We start from the raw sequence: 24,217 nt of genomic DNA, 5'->3' as shown, positions 1-24,217 counted from the left end.
TTAGCTCTGCACCCCATTTTTAATAGGGTTATTTGATTCTCTGGATTCTAACTTCTTGAGTTCTTTGTATATATTGAATATTAGTCCACTATTGGATGTAGTATTGGTAAATATCTTTTTCCAATCTGTTGGTTGCCGTTTTGTCCTACTGACAGTGTCCTTCGCCTTTCAGAAGCTTTGCAATTTTATGAGGTCCCATTCTTGATCATAGAGCTTAAGCTCTGTTCAGAAAAATTTCCCCAGTGCTCCTGTGTTTCAGGCTCTACCCCACTTTTTATTCTATTAGTTTGATTGTATCTGGTTTTATGTGGAGGTCCTTGTTCCACTTGGGTTTGTAGTAGAAAGATTATTGTCTTGCTTTTTCTAGAGTATAGTTTCCCTCCTTGTGTTAAAGTTTCCCATCTATTATACTTTGTAGGGCTGGATTTGTGGAAAGATATTGTGTAAATTTGGTTTTGTCATGGGATATCTTGGTTTCTCCATCTATGGTAATGGAGAGTTTTGCTGGATTTGAATGTGTTATATATATAGAATGTGTGAGCAGTTTGATCTCAGCGGTGAGGGCACTGATTTCTTCAGTGCTTCACAGGCCAGGGTTTCCATTTGACTTTGTCCAGTGGTGCAGGAAGTACTTCTCTCAATCTTCCTTTCCTTTCTGTCCTCCGATTCTCGAAGCCTATACCATAGAGGTATTTTCCTTCCATACTTTGGTTTTTTCCCTGGAAGTAATCATACCAGTGCTGGCGAGAGCATTCATCATTTCTGATCCAGATGCAGTCTCAGGCACTCTGGTCTGCATGGTCCCAGATAGACCTTCTCAGCTTTCTGGACTGCAACTCTCATGTCACCCAAACTATAATGGTCATTTGTGACAGATCTCGAACAGGGGAGATTTGCTTATATGATTTCTCTTTTGCGTTTGTTAAATTTTTCAGCAAAAAGAATTTTTTTTTTTTTTTGGCATTCTCCAAAATGAAGCTTTTTTTGCTTTGACCTACCACAGATGGCGTTTGCCCAGACAGACCCTGGATGACAGAATGTGGTATCTTCCCTATCAGCTTAAGGGATGGTCTCATATATGAGAAGGGTTTCGTACTTACTCCCAGTGACCATAAGTGCCATCCTGTGAGTCTGTCATGTAGAGGACCTGCCTCTGCTCTACTGTCTTTCCTGCTTATGCTCTCTTCCAGGAGTACCCGTGCAGACAATTAGGAAAAGCATCTTAGAGATGCACGTGTCTCTGAATGTACCAAATTCCCTAAACTGATATGTTTACTCAAATTAGGTATTTTACAGTTCTTTTTATTTTTATTTTTGTTTGCTAGTGTTCCTTTGTCAACTTTTTTGTTTCTGTACAACCTCTCAATTGAGAGTCTTGTCAGTTTGGGGATTAGGTTTGCTTGGTTGTTTTCTACCTCAATTCTATATGCAGATCTCAAGAAAAGTCAGGGTTTTATAGACTTTTTCTGGTTGAGTGGAAACAGTTTTCTCCAGACCTCCGTGTTTTAAACAAGGCCTCACCATGTAACCCCAAGCTCATCTTCCTGTCTCAAACCTGTGTGTGCATCCCACCTCAGCATGTACAGAGCAGCCTTACCTTGGTGCTTTCTAATTCTAAGAGAAAGAGACATTGTTTTCTCTGATAATAAAATTGTCATGACTTTCCACTGTGGCCTCTCATGGATGTACTGTGTCACTTAAATAAAATCCTGTTGTTAAGCTTCGATTCTGCAGTGTCCACAGAGGAGCATGTTTGAACACCCATTCTTTGTCTTTATATTTAACAGTACTTTTTTTATAAAGCATTTAATATTATATAGTTTTATATCCAGTATTACAGTCTGCATTTTAGTTTGACTGTTAGCATCACTTACAGCTAATATTAATTTTGATGTGGCTTGTTGATAGCTCGTTCCTTAGCTAGAAGCTCAGTCTTAAGAGGCTGTGGAACATTTAGGATGCAGAACCTGACTGGCAGAAGTGGGTCCTTAGTGGCAGGCCTTTGAAGATGATAGCTATGTGTAGTTCCTAGTGCCTATGTGCTCCTATCTGCTCCTATGTGATGTGGCCACCACATGCTCCTGCCAGCACAAGCTGTGCTGCTCAGCAGTGCCTTCCCACCAAGAACCCTCCTATCTTCCTACCTTAAGTTCTTTATGTCAGAACTTGTGGGCACAGTGACAGAAGATCAACTAATATCCCCATTAATATTGGCAGCTCCATTTTCTTGTAGCACACAGTCTCCCAGGGTGTTTTATCTACTGCCTGTCCAGAATTAGAATGAGCCATTTCTTTAAGGAGCCCAGTTTTTGTTTTGTTTTTTTTTTTTAATGAGAAATAATTCAACTCATCTTTAAATACAAATTATTTTGAGAAAAAGGCCACTATTTTAATTCTCAGAATTCTCAAAATTTTTAGTTTAATGTGTTCTTTGACAACCACATATTTTAAAGTAACTTTTATTATGATCTTAAATTATGAAAAGTTTGGAGTAATTTTAAAAGGTCCTTCATTTGGAAGAAAGACTGAGATATTGTATTTGTTTTTATGAGTGGTTATAATTTAAATACTGATGTTAAGTAAAATATAAGTACTCCATATTAAAGTTTATGCTATATCACTACATGCAAAACAGAGGTAAATATAAGTAATCATTTTAGAAAGTGCTTCTTTCTGAATTTGACTTTATAATGGAATAACTGGGAACAGTACTTCCCAGTGCTCAGTTTCTCTACCTAAGCCTTCTCTTAGGCATGGTGGATGAAATCTCTTGATACCTCTGCTTTATAACTGACTTAGTTACAGTGCCTCTGGGTACGGTTGAATTAGTCATAATTCTCTAAAGAAAGAGAACCATGAAGTGATAGCTACATCAGTATTCTTACATACAAAAAAGATCAAATGAAATATTTGGACATTGATGATCTTCTAGCATATCACCTTGTATAGGAAATTAAGATCAATTTTAGATTGTCCTCGTGAATCTGGCTTGCTTTTTTTCTCCTCTTTCAGTGGGAGAAGTTACTTGTTTTGTAGTTTAGGTGATGCAGTCTAACTGGGGGTCAGCGTCGTTAAGTCTGCTGAGGGCCTAGTGGAACTAAAGGTAGAGGAGCATAGACTCAGTCTTTCCCTCTGTCCTTGCTGCAGTGTCCCTTTGAACAGTGTGGGGAGAATCCTGGCCTAGACTGTTTAGTAGCCAGCTTTCACTTCATCTCAGGTCTTCAGCCTGGGGACTGTCTTTTTTTTTTTTTTTTTAAGATTTTATTTTATTTTATGAGTACACTGTAGCTGCCTTCAGACACACCAGAAGAGGGCATCAGATCTCATTACAGATGGTTGTGAGCCACCATGTGGTTGCTGGGATTTGAACTCAGGACCTCAGGAAGAGCAGTCGGTGCTCTTAACCACTGAGCCATCTCTCCAGCCTGGGGACTGTCTTAAGGATAGTCTTGCTGGCCAATGCTTGCCAGGAATAGGCTTTTATTCTGGTAATGTTACAGCCTTTAGTCCTTGATTATTTGTCTATCAGGTCTCATTGCTCAAGATCAATTCCAAATTGTTATTAACATTTTCTAGTTTTGTGTATTGCCCAATAGCTATCCATGAGCTATGAGAATTACTAGGATCTTCTCTGTTTCAACTATTGAGTTATTAGTGATTATCTGACTAAACTGATAACAATTACTACATCTCTCCTGAAAGGCAGTTATTTTAACTATTGCCCAATTATACTTTGTCTACTTAATATTTGAACTATCCTAGTAGTTTCTACAATGCTTTACAACTCAGGTTCTTTTGACAAATATAGTATTTTTTATTAATTCTTCGAAAATTTATATATGCAATTTTCTGAATATATTCACCTACACTCCTTGAACTATCCACATACTTCCCTCCTCTCCAAATTTCATGTCTTTTTTTTCTTTTAATGGCCCAGAGTCTTATCTGTGTGGACACTTCTAGGTACATGGTTAACCTATAAGGGTCCATACCTTCAAGAAAACTGTCTCTCCCCTTCCAGCAGCCCTCACTGATTCAGTAGCTCCTCAGCTACTGACAGAACTCAGGTGCTTACCTGTGCATTGTCAGGTTTAGCCTGTACTACTCTAACTGTTTTTTAGTCATGGGGTAAGAGGAAGAATGGTGTGCATGCACATGGAGAACAGGGGACAACCTTAGGTGTTAGTCTTCACCACTTGTCTTGTTTTCTACAGTGTCTCTTCTTCACTGCTGTATATGCCAGACTGTTTGGCTTTTGAACTTCCAGGGCTTTGTCTGCGTCTCTCTGTAGAGGTTTCCTGCGATTACAGGTGTAAGAACTATTGTGTCTAGCTTTACACTGGGCCTTATGTGTACACTGTTAAACCATCGAGAGTTATTAACATTGATTTACAGTATAGGCAGATTACTTAATTTGAATGGTCTTAAGTTGGTTCTTAAAATGAAAATTTATGTACAAATAATATTTTTATCAACGTTGAACCTCTTGTTTTTATTATTTTTATAATTTAAAATATATTTTATAAATTATATTTAGAAATTTAGATTAGTTTCTTGGGCTCTTACTGGCATTTAGCTCAGTACTAGCACTGTTCCATCTACATTGTGTTCATCAGTTTATGTGACTTTCTCAGACTCAGGTTAAGAACATTTAGTAAGAGAAATCTCCTTAATACTAACTGTAGCTGATAAAGCAGATTTGTAATGGCAAATATATCTGAATCTAGCATTTTGAATGTTTGAAATGATTTGAGTTCTCCATAGGCACCCTAAGTAAACTGGAATACTTTATTTTTCCAAGATGTCATTATTAAATTGAAAGGGATAGTGTATATATTCAGTTCCCCATTGAAACCTGTGTATAATGCGTTTTCAAGGGACTAAAAACATGCCTGCTACTGAAAGCAAAAGTGTTTGTTAGTTCTAAAAGCTGCAGAAGCATGCTGATGGAATTGTTTCCTTGACAATATTAAAGAAAGCCTACAGTGTATGAAGATAAGTGCCAAGCCATCTCTGTCATATACAGCATGTGACAAAACACCTTGCAAGCCAAGGTAGTGTAAAATAATGGCCAGGCTTGTTTCATTTGTCATTTAGATACAAAAGATGCTAGAACTGAAATAAGACAAGTGTGCTTCCTACAGTGCACTATGGCCTGAAAAACACAGACTCTTGTTTATTTTCTTCCTTAGATGGGTGGGACACCCCTGAAAGCAGATGGGATACAACCAGAATAACCACGGTTTTCTTTAAAAGGCTTCAAAAATGCATAGATTCCTGGCTCTTATCTGGGGTTGCTGCTAGGGTACACTGTTATCAAAGTTGAAGGGAGAGTAAATAGCAGACATTAGTTACAGTATATAGTTTAGATAGAAACTGTTTTAAAGCATGGTTTCAGTGTCCCCAAGACAAAAATATGCTTTTTTCACTTGTGATAACTTCTCCTAAAGTGCTTCCCCTGATATTATGTAAGTAGAAGAAGCACCTTAACAAAATGTTGTTACATACACACATATATACATATATAACAAAAGCTATGCTGTTGTGCAGAAATATAGTACATTTTCAGGTAATGTGTCTTAGTTTTTTTTCTTTCTTTTTTAAAACATGAGTCTCACTGTGTAACCAACCCTAGCTGACGTGGAATTCAGTGTGTAGACAGGCTGACCCCGAATTCACAGAAGTCTGCTAGGATTAATTAAAGGTGCATACTATACTACTATGCCCGGCCTTTTGTCCTTTCCTTTTCCTCTTCCTCTTCTTCCTCCTCTTCCTCCTCCTCCCCTCCTCCTCTTTCTTCTTCCTTCTTTCTTCCTTCTCCTCTTCCTCCTCGTCCTTCTTTCTTCTTCCTTCTTTCTTCTTCCTTTTCTTCCTTCTTTCTTCTTCCTCCTCTTCCTCCTCCTCTTCTTCCTCTTTCTTCTTTCTTCTTTCTTCTTCCTTCTTTCTTCTTCCTCCTCCTCCTCCTTCTCCTCCTTCTCTTTCTATATGCATCTTACTTTAACCCTTTAACCAAAACTCCCATGAATGAATTTTAATATCTGAGTTCAACATCAATATTTGCATTACCCCAGGTAGTACATACCATTCTAGGTCTGGCCTGCAGCTTGGTCTTAGTGCCCTAACTCTTTGCTGCCTGTAAGCAGATGACCAGCTGCTGGTACATTTTACATCTCCCAGACATGTTTTCACACCTGCAAAATGGAGAGTGTTAATAGGCCTGGATGTTACCAAATTGTTTTAAATATAGTGGTTTTGTTTATTTAAGGCTCCAAGAGTCTTTGTTTATATCCAACAAATAGAAACATTGTTGTCATGCTGAGCATTCCTTTAGGTCTCTACACTGCTTGCTGGAGTAGTCCCAAACCAATAATTAAAACAGTCACTGACCATTTTGACATAACATTTTTTTTACCATTCTCTGAACTGCAAGCCTTCATCTGTTCATATACATCAGGTACCTTACCCTTATTCTTGACATTTGCCCTCAACATCATTATAATGTAAAACCTGAGAGGATGGTTGTTCACCAGCTTGTCTATTGTAGCCTTGTGCTTTGCCTTCACTGTCTGTCTCCATCAGTATGTGCTGGCACTCTCTGCTTTTAGAAGAGGATAAGCTCTGCCTGGTGCAGACTGATTCCGGATTTCCAGTCATACTGTCCGTACATGACAGTGTGAGATGGCTTTCAGGGATCGTCATGATCCCAACCAGAGCTGAAGTGGTCCTCTTGTGTTCCCTTCCGGAACCCTTCTCTACTTCGACATCTTTCCACTGCTCTGTCCACCACAAAGTGGGTCTTTGCAAAGCAGCATTCTTTCACTCTTTCAGGCGCTCATTCCTGGGATGTACTCCAGACATTTTCTGCTCTTTCTTTAACTTTCTTTTTGTTTTCGTCAACAATATTTCTCAAGAAAACTTATACTGTAATGTGTGAAAAAGTCTGAGACTTGTGGATTTCAGAAGTTTGTTCATTTAAACAAATCCGTGTGCTATAGGACTTCTGAGGTTTCCTGCCAATTCTTGCTGACTACCTTGGCCTCAGCAGCTATAAACATGATTCCAGAGTTTGTGGAGCATCACTTCTGAAAGGTTGATGTGAGCTGTAGCAGTTCATATGTAAATGTCAAGTGTTAAGAAGGGAGGGCGTTGCCAGTGTATGATGTCACAGCAGCTGTGTTCACAGGATGTACTTTGCACAGAGCTCTCCTGAGCACCTCACACATATGGCTCTTAGATAAGCCTACTGAATAAAAGTCATATTTGAAAAATAGTGTTCAGACACTGGAATTAGGAAAAACAGCAGCCAGTACAGCACTTTCTGATAGATACAAAGATGTGAAGAGGGGGTTTTAAATCTTACCTTTGAGTCGCTAAGATTGAAGTTGAGTTTGAGCTAGATTACTTTTTACTTCATCTCACGTTTTTGTGAATAAATAGGCAGGTTTTATAAGTTACAAAATTCAATCTGGAATCATTATTCTTTTATTAAGTAACTTCAAGTTACAGTTCTCCAAATTTGAAGCAAAGAAAGAAAAAGCTAATTTTTACAGGTAGTTAAGAGTCAGTGAAGTTTTAAGGGGTCTATGAGAACAAAACTTTTTCATTAATGTGATTAAAAGATGATTGTCAGTTGCTTTGATATTTTCCAGCTTTTCATATCAATTATCTAGGTGCTTAGATCTATGAAAAATGAGTTTACTTTTGGACATATCAGAGGCTGCAGTGAGGGAGCCTAGTGGGCAGGGAGACTACAGTGCTCCTCTCATCCTGCCCCGTGGGTACTGGTTATAATGTTTATCATCAAGCTTGATTGATGGCCCTTCTTCTTAAATATCCCTGGTTAAATAACCCCAGGGAAGAAATAATTAAGAACAACTTTCTGTGCCAGATCTGAACTGGGTGCATTACGTGGAATATATTTGTTAATTAGCAAAGTACTTCTCAAGAAGTAGTAGCAATAATTTTTTGTTGTAATAAGTTTACAAAGCTGATTTAAACACTGCCACTTTATAAATTCTACATATGCTCACTAACAGGCCACTTGTTACCCTCCTGGAGATGCTGCCTCGCAGTGCGTATAAAACCACTGATGCAGTCTCAGACTAGGGGCTTGTCACTTTGCCCTACCATTTTCAAGAAAATTTTAAGTTTGTTTTTCCTAATTTATTCCAGCTTTTATTTCCATTTTCACATAGTTAATGATACTCCAAATTTCAAATTGCTATATTTTCATCTTAATGTTACATGCTATTTTACCTTTATTTTATAGCGATTAAAATTTCTATTTTATTCTGTTTATTTTTCCATGCCCTAATGATATTTTATCGTTCTTTGTAATGAACTTAAATTATGTACTTTTTTGTATTTTTAATCAATATTTATTTTTCATTTATTGTTACCAAGAAATTATGGCCAGTTTTAAATGCCAGGTTTTTTGTTTCTTTCTTTAAAATTATGCTGATTAAAAATAATGTCCTGTCTAGCAATTGTACAGAGAATTCAATATGAGATGAGAACACTAGCCATCTCCCTGAACTGCCTAGCCATTGTTAGCCATAATATACCAGATAAGTAAGAGGAGGTGTCAGCACTAACTTTCAGCTCCTCTGCAGAGAGGAGAGAGCAGCTTGGAATGCTGGTTTAGACGATATTTTTAAAATGCTTTAAATGTTTTAACGGCGGTGCACTTGATATCTGACTGACTCTTGCTTAGTTAAATGTTTCATAGCATTATAATGTAGTTGGATTCTGCTCATCTTTTAAAGCAGTTGTCAGAAAAATATGAGCCAGCATGGTAGAATGTATTAGCTCAATACATTGTCTCCATTTTATTATGAAGCTGCTGAGGAAGCCATGATATACAGCACTGTCATTACAGATCTATTGTTAGGATGGCTCCACAGTCTTCTTTGCACTGCCATTAATTTATAGCAGTAAACAATATGTAGCCTTCCGACTGCAGCAGAGCAGAATCTTTTAATGAGGTGGATGTTATTACCACAATAAATCAGTGCTTTCCCGTAATGTATAATTCAATGTGTGTATTCCCACTGTAACTTCTCTGAGTAAGCTGATAGTGTGTCATTGTCAGTGCACAGCTCGACTGCTCCTTTTTTTTAAAACCTTCCTCTATTTGGTGACTTCTTTTTTATATGCTTGCAAATAAATGTGGTATGTCTTGATAGCTGTCCCGTAGCAGGCATCAGAAACCAACTGTGACAATACCAGCCAGAATCGATACTGCGCGTTCTACCTACATGAATCTCAGTGTGATGCCTTTTCTTTCAGATGCTACTGAAATCAATCCTAATTGGTCTTAGCATTATATTCAAGAAATGTGATTCTATAACTATCGATTCACCGAGGTATTCATTTGGAGAGTAATAAAAATAGGAGCAGATAAAGTGTATTCTTAATATGCTGCTGAACCATACAAAAGGCACATTGATTCTATTTTTAATTCATGTAATTTGTCTTCTAGTGACTTTATTTCTTTTCTTCTTTTTACATGGCTGTATCTTTAGGGATAACAACTAAAATACATTTAAAGGCCCTCCATTTTGGTTCTGTAACAAAGAAAGAATTCTAGGATAATTTTGATTCTTACCAGGTATTTAGTAAGTCAGATAAAATTCTGTGTTTTTAAAGATTAAGTTTTAAAGTAGAAGCTGACAATATAAAACAGTGTTTTTCAGAACCAAGATGCCATTGAATAAAAATGATTCCAATTATTAACAATTTTGAGGGTAAAACAACCAACATTAAGAAATATAGCCAAAATAATGACTTCAAAATGTTACTTATAATCATAATATGAAAAGTATTTCAAGACCAGGTCTGCGCATGGCTTTCTTTTCACTGTATGACTCCTGAGTAGTCTATTTTAAAGGAATGTTATTTGTTTTAGTTTAGCATTTTCCTTGTGAATAGTCAGATATTTTCTTGATCTTATAAATATAATTTGTAAAGTTTCATGAGAGATATAAAACAATTCTGTGTCTCATTAGAGAAGTTAATTTTTACTTGTATTTATAGTTTGAGTAAGGAGTACAGATTTTCTGCAGGTCAGAATGTTTCCATAGAGTGAATTGTAATTTAATATGGCTGATTTTAACATTTTTAGAGCAGTAGTTCAGTTTTGAAATTCTCAAGGATACTCTTGTCTTCCTTAAGAAAATGTCACAATGTTGCTCACTGTTTATACAGTCGGTACATTCCCTGAGTAGCCACAGCCATTTCATGCCTTTGTCAAGCAATGTTCATTCTGGATGCTTTATAGGCAATTGTTGTACTTAAACTCTTTTACTGTCTAAAAGATTACATAGAAAATAATAGCCTTCATTGAGTGGCTTGAAGGGCCTTAATGTATATTCTTACTTTATTTTCCAAAATGACCATCTGACTGGGCATGAGTTTTCTTTTTTTTTTTTTTTTTTTTTTTTTTTCGGAGCTGGGGACCGTTCCCAGGGCCTTGCGCTTGGGGCATGAGTTTTCTAATGAGTCCAGGGTCTTCACTTTGCTTTACTGATTCTGGAACTTCTGTTTAAATGTTTTAATTTCAGTATAAGATCAGATATTCTTGCCATTCCTTGGGGTGGGGGATGATGATGATGATGACGACGACGACGACATTCACTTAAGCAGGCATTTAGAGGCTAGATGTAACATTGCGTGTCTTCCTCTATCTCTTTCTACCTTATATTTTGAGACAAGATCTCTTACTGAAACTGAAGCTCAGTGATTTGGCTAAGCTGACTTTCCAGCAAACTCCAGGGATCTGCCTATCTCCGCCTCCTAAGTGTTAGACTTACAGTTGTATGTCACCTTTCCCAGCTTTTTCATGGTTGCTTGAGATTTGAACTCAGGTCCTAATGATTACACTGCAAGATTTCACTCATTGAGCTATCTGCACAGCCCGCTATCCTCTAACTTTTGATTGAATTTATGTTAGTAGAACCTTCTAATTGAATCTTACTCCGTTTCTCCTACGACATCTTTGCTCTGCATTTAGCCCCTCTTGCCAGCTTCTTCTCAGAGACAGAAGTAAGCCCTCTAGTGCCAAGATGTTTCTGGTTGCTGCTTCTGATTAGAGATGCTTCCTAAGATATGGTGCAGCTCAACTGCAGGTTATGTAATTTGCCTTTTCAGACTAGGTGCTTAAAAAGCTGTTTGCCCATCTACCTCCTTATCTGTATATCCTTAGCCATGCTGGGGAAAAATGTGAAATTTTCTGTTTCTTCTTCCATATAGGCACCGCTGTTTTTCTAACTGCAAATACATATATTCTTACATTTTATTTCATGCATACTTAAAGGATAATCTTAGAAGAATGGAAGAAATGAAGGATGATTACATTTATATTTCTTTCTCTCCCTTCTCTTCTAATGGCAGCCAATAGGAGCTTTGAATCCCAAAAGAGCAGCATTCTTTGCAGAGCGATTTGAGTCATGGGAAGATGATCAAGTTCCAAAGTTCCACTATGGTACTCATTACTCGACTGCAAGTTTTGTTCTTGCGTGGCTTCTAAGAATAGTAAGTTCAATTTGAATAATAGACCATGACTAAATCAGTCCAATGTTTCAGAAACTGGGGAATGATTGGAAATCATCAGCATTTTTTTTAATATTGAAAATAGTTTTAAACAGTTGAGCTTTTAAATAAATGCTTTTAAATAAATTGTGTGCCCTGGCCATAAAAATGTTGCCTCTAGAATTGTATCCAAATCTGTATCTTCAGATGGTGCCCATCATACCAGATTAGCTGGGTTCTTTTCAAGTGTGGCTTGTTAATTAAGAAGCAGCTAACATTTTGGTAACACAGACACATTTACATATTCTGGTACTTTGCTCTAAATGGAGTAAGATGTGTTTTCAAGTAACCAGCACTGTTGTGTAATGATAACATTAGTAAAACAAGAAATGTTTCTATAAAATTGAAAGGTGATTCAGGTACTAAAAGGTAATGTCTTTGGAGCATAGGCAGCAGCACATTGTTAATTAAAGCTTATGAATAGAATATGGAAAGACATAAGTCAGAAGAATATGGACAGACATATGTCTTACAGTATGGACAGACATACGTCTTAGATGTAGTTTACACACTTAGCTACTGCCATACAGTTACCCACAAATACATGTTTAGGTGTTAAGTAAGAGATGTTCGTTAATTAAAGCTTTTAAACCTTCCAAACATTTTTCTTTCCTTAAATTCTGAGCCAGCCGTAAAGTACAAAAATTACATATTGTGCTATTTCCTGAACAATGAAGCAAATGCATTTAATTCATGTCTAAATGATATTAACCATTTATTTTTGGAAAGGAAGAAATTATTACCGATACCAAAATTTTGAAGACATAGGAACATTTGGGGGAAAAAATTAAGAGTTATAATGTAATAATTCACTACAACTTATATTCTATACATTGGACATATTACTAACTAATGAGTACTATTAGTTCAAATGTGTACTATTAGTTTCAAATGTATATGTAAAGATTTTTATAATCGTGAAAACATAAAATTTTTCTTTTACTTATTTTTTAGGAACCCTTTACAACTTACTTTCTAAATCTGCAAGGAGGGAAATTTGATCATGCAGACAGGACATTCTCATCAGTTTCCAGAGCATGGCGAAATAGTCAGCGTGATACATCTGACATTAAGGTACAGAAATATTTCATTTTATGGTTCTTACAGCCAGGTTATTTCTTATTGAGTAAATGTTCCATATTTCTCTCACCTGATCAAGCCATATTTGTAGAAGGTAAACCTCAGAGAATGAAACCTTAATTAAATGGCCGAGAACCATTGTCCATGATTTTTGTTTTCTTCTTTGTATGCGACTGTCTGTCTACTCATCCTGAATGTCTTTCATTTCACCAGTTGGAAATTTCTAATCATAGAATATTGTTCCTCTTCCCCATATCATTTGAATTGTATGTATATAAGCATATGTATGTATATGAACACAATTCCAAGCATAGTGAAGAAAATTACCACAGTATGAAAATAGGAAAAATCTCGGGCATATTTATTTGTATTTGTATCTCTCAAAGGTCTATTTTTAAAATAATCACTGTTGTCGGTACTATAATCCTTGCCAGAACTTCTGCTTCTATCCTCAGACGTCCAATAAGGAACTGGATTGGGTACTGTTAAAGCATAATGAGGTGAACCGATTGTTTTTAGGCCCCTTACAGTCTTATAAAGTAATATAACTTATACATAAATAATTGTACCATATGGGGAGAAGAAGCACCACATGAGAACAGGCATTTGCAGAAAAAAGTTATATTACTATGCATGTATTACTACAGAGCACTTACAAAGTGTGTGCTGGGTAATAATGCTGAGCCACATTGAGCTATGCTACTTTACCAGATAAAATATATTCTATTTTATTTGACATTATAAATTACAATATTGCTATATTAGAGATACTTTATTGAAGATTCTATTATATGCAAAAGTAATCTTTTCTATTGGAAAATCTGTCAAGATTTTTTTAATCTCATAATATACTCTGAAGCACTATTGAAATTCTCTTTTAAATGGTCAGCAGTGGGCCACTTAGATGGCTTAGCAGGTGAAGTGCTTGTTACATAAGCTAGACACCTGATTTAAGGACCCAGGTAAACATGGAGGGAGACACCAAGCCCCAGAGTTGTCCTCTAAACTCCACACTCATGTGTTGGCATGTGCGTATCTTCACACGCATCACACAAAAACCACAATAATAAAATCTTTTCCAAAAGTATCTTAAATAGATAAGTTTCTGTTGATGGTGAGGTACAGTTGATAGAAACAGTTAAGAGATTTAATGACTGTTGTTAAAACCTGTTCCCTATTCCTCTATTTCATACTCAACTATTGGGAAGTTATAAGAGATATGGATGGGTACATGAAAAAAATGGACGAACCTGACTTTTTTGTTGCCCAGAATACTTAAGGATTTCCTTTTTCTCTTTCCATTCTTTATCTCCTAAGCCTCATAACCAAAATATAACTTCGTACTTCATTTTGGTAATAGAAAGATACACTGGATTGTTATAATTTTGAGAATTACTTTTCATTCTCTACTGAAGAAACATTGAATGTCTTCAGCTTTCTGTTTCTGTTTCTCCTAATAATGAAATTGTTGCTTAAGCTTAGATGGACAGGAAGTATACATGATAGATTCTTGTGGTTTTCTTCTCTATTTTTTTCATAAAATACCAGACTTTCCTCTCAGATTTCTTTTCATAGTATTATGTTTATTCTAAAGTAATTTTATACATGGATTCAATGTATCTTGGTTATGTTCATCACCAATTCCCTCCTCCCATTACTATCGAAACTTCTCCCAAATTATCATTTCATTCATGTCTTTTTTTTATTTTGTTTTATTTTATTATTGAAAATAAAGGAATTTCATAAAATATATTCTGATTATGGCTTCCTCTTCCTCATCTACTCCCATATCTCCTGCCCTTCCAATTCCATGCCTTTTTTCTGTCTCTTTTAAGAAAACAATCAGGCTAATAAAAAGACAATAGATAAAGAGAAAAAAAACAATATAAAAAGACTTGAGACACCCCACCCCCACTGCCCCAAAAGGAAACCAAGAGTATAAGAAATGCATATACACACACACACACACCATAAAATGCAAATAAAAACTTAGTAAAAACAATATGAGACAATTAACAACAAACCTTAAAGTTTATTTTCTGTTGGCCCTCTACTGATGGGAAGAGGCCTGACTTTACGTGCAATTCAGAGACGTAGTGAGAGATTCCCTTGGAGAAACTAGTGTTTCCTCTATGAGTGTGTGTTAGTTGGATGTAGTTTCTTGGCTAGCAATTAGAAATGGTACCCACTTCTACCTCTCAGTGCTGGGACCCAATCTTGCTTGAATGTACATGGGCGTAGGCATATTGCCACACTCTGAGTTCAGATGTATGTCAGTCCCATTGTGTCTGGAAGGACCTTCTCGCCATCATCCATCCCGACTGGCTTCTCTTCTACATAGTTCTTTGAGCCCTGAGGGTAGAGATTTGATGGGTACACCCTACTTAAGACTGAGTGTTCCCAGTCTTTCACTCTGCACACTCTCCAGTTCTGGGTCTCTATTGTGCACCTATCTGCTGATGAGAAAGGTTTCTGATAAGTGCTGGATAGGGAACTAATCTTCAGAGATAGGGTATCATTAGGAATCATCTTATTACTGTGTTTCTTTAGCACAGTAGTAGTTTTTGGTTTTCCCCTACATGCATGGTCAGTCTAGTCTCGGGTTCTTGGACCTGCAGCCAGTCTAACTGTTCAACTTGTAGCTCTTATTCCAGAGGCACAGCCGATGAAAAGTGACTATTATCCTAATATAACCAATTAACATGTCTTCTTTAGGCTCTTCAGTGTGGAGAAAATTTATATTTCATTACTTTTTCTTCATTGTGCCCAAGTTATGTATACATACATGCATACAAATATATATGTCTGTACACACACACACACACACACACACACACACACACACACACACACACACACACATTTCCCCCAGACTGTAGATTCCCCTCCTTCTATTCCTCCCAGCCCTGTCCCATTCCTCCTCTGTTTCTCTTCAGAGAACACCTGAAGAGGAGAGAGCCTCAGTTGAGAAAATGCCTCCATAGGATTGGGCTGTAGGCAAGCCTGTAGAATGGTTTCTTAATTAATGATTGATGTGGGAGGGCCCAGCCCACTGTGGGTGGGGCGACCCCTGGGCAGGAGGTCCTGGGTTCTATATGGAAAGCAGGCTGAGCAAGCTCTCGGGAGGAAGCCAGTAAGCAGCACCCTCCATGGCCTCTGTGTCAGCTCCCACCTCCAGGTTGCTGCCATGATTGCTGCTGCCATGATTGCGTTCCTGCCCTGAATTCCTGATGGGGAATAATGATGTGGAAGCACAAGCTAAATCACCCTTGCCTCCTCAGGTTGCTTTGGTTTTATCTCAGCAGCAGTAACCTTAACTAGGACAATGAGAGTTGCTTGCAATATCTTTGTTTGACTATAAATTTTTCATTTCCGATTTTATCTCAATTTATGTTTTCCTTAGTCATTCTGTTTCTACTTTTATGTCTTGAACTATTTCCTTAATTTCATTCTGTTCTTTGTTTCACAGACTTCATTAAGGAATTTGTTCCTAACCTCTTTAACATATACACAATCCTTGAACATATTCACAATTACTGTTTTAAATCCTTGTCTCGTCCTTCAGTTACATTGCATTTCTCACACCACCACAGTAGGCTTGCCGGTTTCTGGTGGAGACATAGTGTCCTGGCTATTTTTTTTTTTTTTTTTTTTGGTTCTTTTTTTTTTTTTTTTTTTTTTTTTTTTTCGGAGCTGGGGACCGAACCCAGGGCCTTGTGCTTGCTAGGCAAGTGCTCTACCGCTGAGCTAAATCCCCAACCCCATCCTGGCTGTTTTTGATGACGTGTTTATGCTGACGTCTAGACACCTGGGTGGGGATGGTTGAGGTGGTGGTTGGTGTTGATATTCGGTCTAGCCTTTGTTGGATGGCCGTTCCATTCTCTAGTTTCTGTTGTGCTCACTGAATCTTAGGAAACTGTTGGTTGTGGAATGCCAGGTAGGGTTGCTTCTGCAGTCTGCTGGGTGGCAGACGGAGAAAAAGGCTGTGAATTGTAAATAGCTTCAGGAAATAGCTAAGAAAATCTCCTTCACACCTAAGAGGTGGAATCCCCAGGGGTTTGGAGGTGTGGGAAGAGGAGGTTTTGCAAGTTGGTTGAAGTAAAGCAGTTAAAAGTTTGGGGAGCCAGGGTGAAAGGGCTGAGGTGTCCTGGGTCTGAATCTTGTTGGAATCTTCACTGAATGGTGTTGAGGTGGAATGCGGGGCTCCTATAAGCAAGTGGGACTGAGCGAGAGAGAGAATGAAGACATCAGAAAGGAAGACTGGAAGGAAGGAGTGACTCACCTGCCTGACAGCTGTGACCACTGGGAATACAGAGTAGCAAGTGTTTCTAGGTACAGGCAGCAGACACACAGGGGGTGGAGGAGTGGGGAGGGAGGAGAGGTCCCTGTGAGCCATCTGCTACAGGATTAGCAGGGACACTGGAATGACTGAAGAGGCATACAGGAAGGAGAGTGGATATCCTCTGAGTCCAGGTCAGGTGTTTGCATTGAGGAACTGCAGGTGGGCAGTGTTTCTAGGTCTAAGACTCTGTCCCAGAGGCCTTACCAACAACAACCACACACCAACACACCCAGTCTAGTTATTGCTGTCCTAATAGTGGGTGGGTGTGGGCTCAAAAGTCATTATTTAGTGTGTATCTGATTGAATTTTTACTTTCTTTCAGATATCCTATACTTTAAAAATTAAACCAGGAAAGGAAAACCCAACAAAGCAACTAAAAGAAACAAACAAAAGAACCAATGGTCATCTGCTCTCTCCTTTCTTATTCTTCTTATGTTTTTTCTTCAGTAAAGAGTTTGGAATAATAATGGGCGCTCTAAACGACATCGTAAAGACTATTAGCAATTTACTAAACTTGCAGTTCTGGGCATGGTAGTTAACAAATAGAGTAACCTCTGGTTTCCTAACAGAATCATTTAAGGCATCTATAGACGGTATGGTGAGAAACCTGGTGGGTTGGCTTTTCTCTGCTCTTCTTCTGCCCTGAGGGCTTACTGTGCTGTCCAGGCGGGCTTCCCGGGCTCTGGCTCTCCTTCCTTACCCTACAGCTGGGACTGTAATGAAATAGCACCATGGCCAACCAGAAAGAAAGGCCAGGAGCCTGCTTAGGGTGATTTCTACCTAAGTTTAAAAAAATAAATAAATAAAAATAAAACAAACAAAAAAAAAAACCAAAGAAACAAAAATCCTCTTGTATTTTTCTATTTCTACCTTCTCAGATGTCATTTTGTGAAAAGTTTTTAGGTCTGACTTTGGTGAAGCTGACATCTTACTAGTATATATATTCTATCTCTGTACCTTCTCCCATCCCGAATATCCACTGTGTGGTGTGCCATTGATAAATCACTCCATTTTCTATATTGATAACCAGTTAAATGGACCCTACAACTTAATGACTTCTGCATACTCAGACAAGCATTAATTTACAGTTACATAGGCCATTTAGTGTGCTTCTGAAAATGGACCCTTCTAACAGCGAGGAAGGATTTAATCATGACTCTTTTTTCTTTTTTCTTAAAGTGTTAGTTTAGAAAGTACATTTAAGATTATAATGATAAGCCCAAAAGAAGTACCTAAGAACACATGGAAAGTACAATAGTAATGTGAATACTGTTAAAGAACATTGGAGTTTTGGATCATTAATGATAGTGTTGTTCTGTATTGGGGGGGATGTTCTAGAAATAATAAAGACAATAACACAAGGAACAAGGCAGTAAAACATGATGGTGGTGTGGAAGGAATCACTTGGAGTGGGTTACAAGGTCTACTTTGCCTAATCAGTACAGCATAAATTCCCTACAGTGTGGGAAATGGGCAAACAGTTATTTTTCAAAAGTAAAATAAAAGACAGTTCTAGTTCTGGTTTCTTTTCTATTAGAGGGAATGCTAATACACTAGAATCCCTGTTGTTTGCTTTCTACGGATGCTCAGAGAATAACTTCACTTAAAAATTTGTTGTTCCTCTGAAATAATGGTAAAAGTCTGACTTGGGATTCCTGTAGGCAGAATGATCTCATGGGGTCTGGTTAAAGCAGGCCTTTGGTTTCAGCATGATTCACCACTTTTAATAGTTTGGAGATCTACATTTCTGTGCATCCTTTATGAGTCCATTTCATACCTAACCCTTCAATGATACCTTTTATTCTACTTAAGGAAATAGTTAGTTCTCTAAGGTGACTTCTGGTAGCACTTTCTGATAGAAATATAGTGTAAGCCATATATATTAATACTAAGTGTACTATAGTCTAGTTTCAAAGTCAAAAGAACAACATAAAAATGATTTCAGTAATATTACTTACCCTAAAAGTCAAAACATCGCAACATTGTAATCAATAAAAATTGTTAAATTGACTCTTTTATTTTTTATCCTGAGGCTTCAAGATATATAACAGATTTACATTTCTAGTACGTCTGTTCATACTAACCATGTTTAAAATGTTCAAGAACCACTGTATTTGGCCACTGTCCTGAGCAGAACATTGAATTATAATCATACAAAAAGGGTAGTTTTCTGCTTATGGAGAACAGAATGTCTAAGCTGTCTTTGTATAACAATGTTCCTGATTTATATCTGAACTAAGTGTGATCTGGTCCACTGCAGCAGCAATGTGTAATATTGAGGACTGAAATAGAAAGTGTTAAAGTTGGGTTGGGGAAGCACCATTGTGCTGTAAATACCCAGTATAGGTCTGAGGGACTATCTTCCATAGTGGTAGACCTCTTGCTGAATGCTTTTTATGGTCCTGGATTCCCCAGTACCACAAAATATTAGTAATTCTATGGTTTTGTTTTAAAATTCATTTAAATTCAGGAACTGAGATTCAGGGGTACTTACTGTATTTATTAGATTTTGGTTTGATAGTGGTCCTTCTGGCTGTTGTTACAAGCTAAGCCTGGCCCTGCCTTAAACTTTAATCTTGAATTATTATGAGCCATGTTATTTTGTGGAAAAAATAACATTCTTAAAATTTCATAGCCAATCATATCTAAGTACCAGGCAGACATCTATGTTCTTACTAAACTGTTGTTGCCATTGACTTCCCACCTCTGAAGCAGCCCTCTCCTTTCTGAAGCCCTTCCTGTCAGTGTGGTCAGTCTAGTGGCTAAGTGTAGTCCCTCTTACTCCTGTTTAAATCCTAACATGTATTCTATAGAAATGACTGACAAGAGTCAGAGCTGTCACTTTGGTTTATTACTTTGCAATGGAGGTATTAGCAGATAGATCTAAAATGGAAGTATTGGGGGAGCATGTTTTCTCAGAAATTGGAATTTAATATAATTAGTTTTATTAAACTATAACCTACGCAAAAATAAACTGGGTGTAAAATATATGGAAGAATCCTGATACAGCAGTCACTTTTTTGAAGTAATTTTTAAGTTGAGTTTATCTACTCTTGAGCTCTGGTTGTAATGAAATATCACATGTAACACTGATCTTGCCTTCAATGAGCTTTTGTTTTAGAGAAGTATTTACTAACAAAACAGGTTCTAGCAAATGAGTTTAAGGAGCAATTTTTGAGTCATTGATAAAGCACCACCTAACCAGAAGGAAGGGGGATGGGGAGCCTGATGCTTTGCTGAGGACAGGTGACTGCATCCCAGGAGCACTGTACTGTGAGAGTCGCCAGTGCTTGGTTTGAAGAACAGGAGTGACATGAACGTAATATGTGATCAATGTTGATATTTTTATTACACTATAGGGAAGAGGCAATGCAGTACACACATTTCTAAAGTAGTTAAGTAAGAGACATCTGAGACAAACTGAGTAACATATCACAGAAGTGTGGATTAGTGTCAACAGAGAGGGGTTGTTATTGTGAGGTGGGGAGGGGGAAAAGAGAGGTACTGGGCAAAAATGTAGAGAATACAGAAGACAAAGCAACTTGGTCCCAATGTTTAACTCCCTGTCTTCAAATGAAAACTTGTGTCGAGAATTAAATTAAAATTCATGTTCAGTTATTAGTCTATTGACTATTTACCATAGGTGACATACAACCCATCAGATATGAAGCAGACTTACATGAACTATTAAATATTAGTAAGATCGTGTGAGTTATGTTATAACAAGTGAACTGAAGGAGTGACTGGAGGAGTGTCTGGAGTGACTTCATACGCTGAAGTCATGAGCTGTATCTTAAAGATTCAAGGGACGTAACAGACCTCCCAAATGTATGTCTCTAGCCTGTGCATTTCTTCTTCTGACTCCCTCCTCAACAATCCCTTTACAATACATAAAATAGATCATAATTTTAATATGTTCACAATTAAATTCCTGCCCTTCATTCCTTTAAACCTACTCCTCTCAAAATTGTTCCATGCTAGCAGGTAGCTTCCCATTTGGGAGTATAAGGAAGCCTTTCTCTGTAAGACTCCACCCTGCCCCTGCCAATCCTCTTGTGTCTTCCCTCATACCTTTTGTTTCTCCCCCATCCACTCTGTTCTTAGCCAACCAGAGTCTTGCTGCTCTCCATAGGGCTCTGGGTTGTCTTCTTCCTGGTGACTTGCGTTTTTTCTTTCACTTGCGATATTCCTTGCAATATCCTCTGTACTCATTCCTTACTCTCCCAGGTCTTTGCTCAAACACCATCTTTTTGGTAAAGCTTTCCCTGGTTTCAAATGCATTCCTCACTCCTTTTCCTCTTCCTTCCTTCCTGGTCTCATTTTTCTTGCTGCCGCTCACCAGCTGACATCCATGTCGTGTATGTATTGGTATGTTTGTTATGTTTCATCACACTGGAACATTAGCTCCATGAAAGGATGAATTTGTGGAGCTGTTTCGTTCATTGCTTATCCCTAGAGCTCAGAGTAGTGCCTGGAACATATTAGTCATTCAATCAAATATTTATTAAGTTAATGATTTGGAGCCAGTGAGATTGATCAGCAGGTCAAGGTGCTTGCCACCAAGCCTGATGACCATTGTTCAGTTCCTGGAATTCATGTGATAGAAGGAGAGAAGCAACTTCTCGAAGTTCTGCTCAGACTTTCACATATGTTCCATGGCACACAGTTACCATTCATACATGCTTAACACACATATGTGCACAAATATACCCATGAATGAATTAGTGTAAAAAATAATTCATGATTTGATAAAAGAGGATTATTTTGGATGAGGAAAATGAAATGAACTTGAAGGAAATATGTAAAGTAGAATGTCAGGGGAGAGTTCATGAATTTAGGAAACACTGGAAAGGAGATTCTGATAAGCAGTTTAAGTGGAAAGACCTTCTGTTGCAGTTCAAAGATTATTTGGCTTAATTATACAGACATATTCAGAATTTTTTTTTATTAACTTGAATATTTCTTATATACATTTCGAGTGTTATTCCCTTTCCGGTTTCAGGCAAACATCCCCTAACCCTCCCCCTTCCTTATGGGTGTTCCCCCCACCCCCCCCCATTGCCGCCCTCCCCCAAAAAGTCTAGTTCACTGGGGTTCAGTCTTAGCAGGACCCAGGGCTTCCCCTTCCACTGGTGCTCTTACTAGGATATTCATTGCTACCTATGAGGTCAGAGTCCAGGGTCAGTCCATGTATATAGTCTTTAGGTAGTGGCTTAGTCCCTGGAAGCTCTGGTTGCTTGGCATTGTTGTACATATGGGGTCTCGAGCCTCTTCAAGCTCTTCCAGTTCTTTCTCTGATTCCTTCAACGGGGGTCCTATTCTCAGTTCATTGGTTTGCTGCTGGCATTCGCCTCTGTATTTGCTGTATTCTGGCTGTGTCTCTCAGGAGCGATCTACACTTCTGCACTTCTTTGCTTCATCCATCTTGTCTAATTGGGTGGCTGTATATATATGGGCCACATGTGGGGCAGGCTCTGAATGGGTGTCCCTTCAGTCTCTGTTTTAATCTTTGCCCTCTCTCTTCCCTGCCAAGGGTATTCTTGTTCCCCTTTAAAGAAGGAGTGAAGCATTCACATTTTGATCATCCGTCTTGAGTTTCATTTGTTCTAGGCATCTAGGGTAATTCAAGCATTTGGGCTAATAGCCACTTATCAATGAGTGCATACCATGTATGTCTTTCTGTGATTGGGTTAGCTCACTCAGGATGATATTTTCCAGTTCCAACCATTTGCCTACTAATTTCACTAAAGTCGTTGTTTTTTATAGCTTAGTAATATTCCATTGTGTAGATGTACCACATTTTCTGTATCCATTCCTCTGTTTAATGGCATCTGTTTCTTTCCAGCTTCTTGCTATTATAAATAAGGCTGCGATTAACATAGTGGAGCACATGTTTTTTTATATGTTGGGGCATCTTTTTGGGTATATGCCCAAGAGAGGTATAGCTGGATCCTCAGGCAGTTCAATGTCCAATTTTCTGAGGAACCTCCAGACTGATTTCCAGAATGGTTGTAGCAGTCTGCAACCCCACCAACAATGGAGGAGTGTTCTCTTTCTCCGCATCCTCGCCAGCATTTGCTGTCACCTGAGTTTTTGATCTTAGCCATTCTCACTGGTGTGAGGTGAAATCTCAGGGTTGTTTTGATTTGCATTTCCCTGATGACTAAAGATGTTGAACATTTCTTTAGGTGTTTCTCAGCCATTCGGCATTCCTCAGCTGTGAATTCTTTGTTTAGCTCTGAACCCCATTTTTTAATAGGGTTATTTGTCTCCCTGCGGTCTAACTTTTTTTGAGTTCTTTGTATATTTTGGATATAAGGCCTCTATCTGTTGTAGGATTGGTAAAGATCTTTTCCCAATCTGTTGGTTGCCATTTTGTCCTAACCACAGTGTCCTTTGCCTTACAGAAGCTTTGCAGTTTTATGAGATCCCATTTGTCGATTCTTGATCTTAGAGCATAAGCCATTGGTGTTTTGTTCAGGAAATTTTTTGCAGTGCCCATGTGTTCCAGATGCTTCCCTACTTTTTCTTCTATTAGTTTGAGTGTGTCTGGTTTGATGTGGAGGTCTTTGATCCACTTGGACTTAAGCTTTGTACAGGGTGATAAGCATGGATCGATCTGCATTCTTCTACATGTTGACCTCCAGTTGAACCAGCACCATTTGCTGAAAATGCTATCTTTTTTCCATTGGATGGATTTGGCTCCTTTGTCAAAAATCAAGTGACCATAGGTGTGTGGATTCATTTCTGGGTCTTCAATTCTGTTCCATTGGTCTATCTGTCTGTCTCTGTACCAATACCATGCAGTTTTTATCACTATTGCTCTGTAATACTGCTTGAGTTCAGGGATAGTGATTCCCCCTGAAGTCCTTTTATTGTTGAGTCAGAATTTTTTTTAATGAAAAGTCAGACAGTGAACATTTTTTCATTACTTAATTTATTCACTTTACATCTCAATTTTAGCCTCTGCCCTCTCCTCCCATTCCCATTCCACACCCCTTAAGGAGAGCCTCCTCCCTGCCAGGCACCAACCTACCCTCACATATCAAGTCACATAAGTACATCTTCTCACACTGAGACTAGACAGGGCAGCCCAGCTAGGAGAAAGGGATCCAAATGCAGGCAACAGAGTCTGAGTTAGAGACATCCCCTGCTCCTGTTGTTAAGGGATCCACATGAAGACCAAGCTGAACAGTTGCTAAATAT

General features: G+C 38.1%; 1 protein-coding gene across 1 annotated transcript in view; it reads left to right on the top strand.

Annotated features, from left to right (window-relative positions):
* Window positions 1-24,217, top strand: part of Lrba (LPS responsive beige-like anchor protein) — a 543,225-nt gene that overhangs the window by 386,235 nt on the left and 132,773 nt on the right. Inside the window, exons 45-46 of the mRNA XM_032898147.1 lie at window positions 11,392-11,532; window positions 12,544-12,663. Of these exons, the coding sequence (XP_032754038.1) occupies window positions 11,392-11,532; window positions 12,544-12,663 (261 nt within the window). The remainder of the gene's footprint in view (window positions 1-11,391; window positions 11,533-12,543; window positions 12,664-24,217) is intronic.

Source organism: Rattus rattus, chromosome 3, assembly GCF_011064425.1.
Source record: "Rattus rattus isolate New Zealand chromosome 3, Rrattus_CSIRO_v1, whole genome shotgun sequence".
NCBI lineage: Eukaryota > Metazoa > Chordata > Mammalia > Rodentia > Muridae > Rattus > Rattus rattus.
This window is presented reverse-complemented; position numbering and strand designations above follow the sequence as displayed.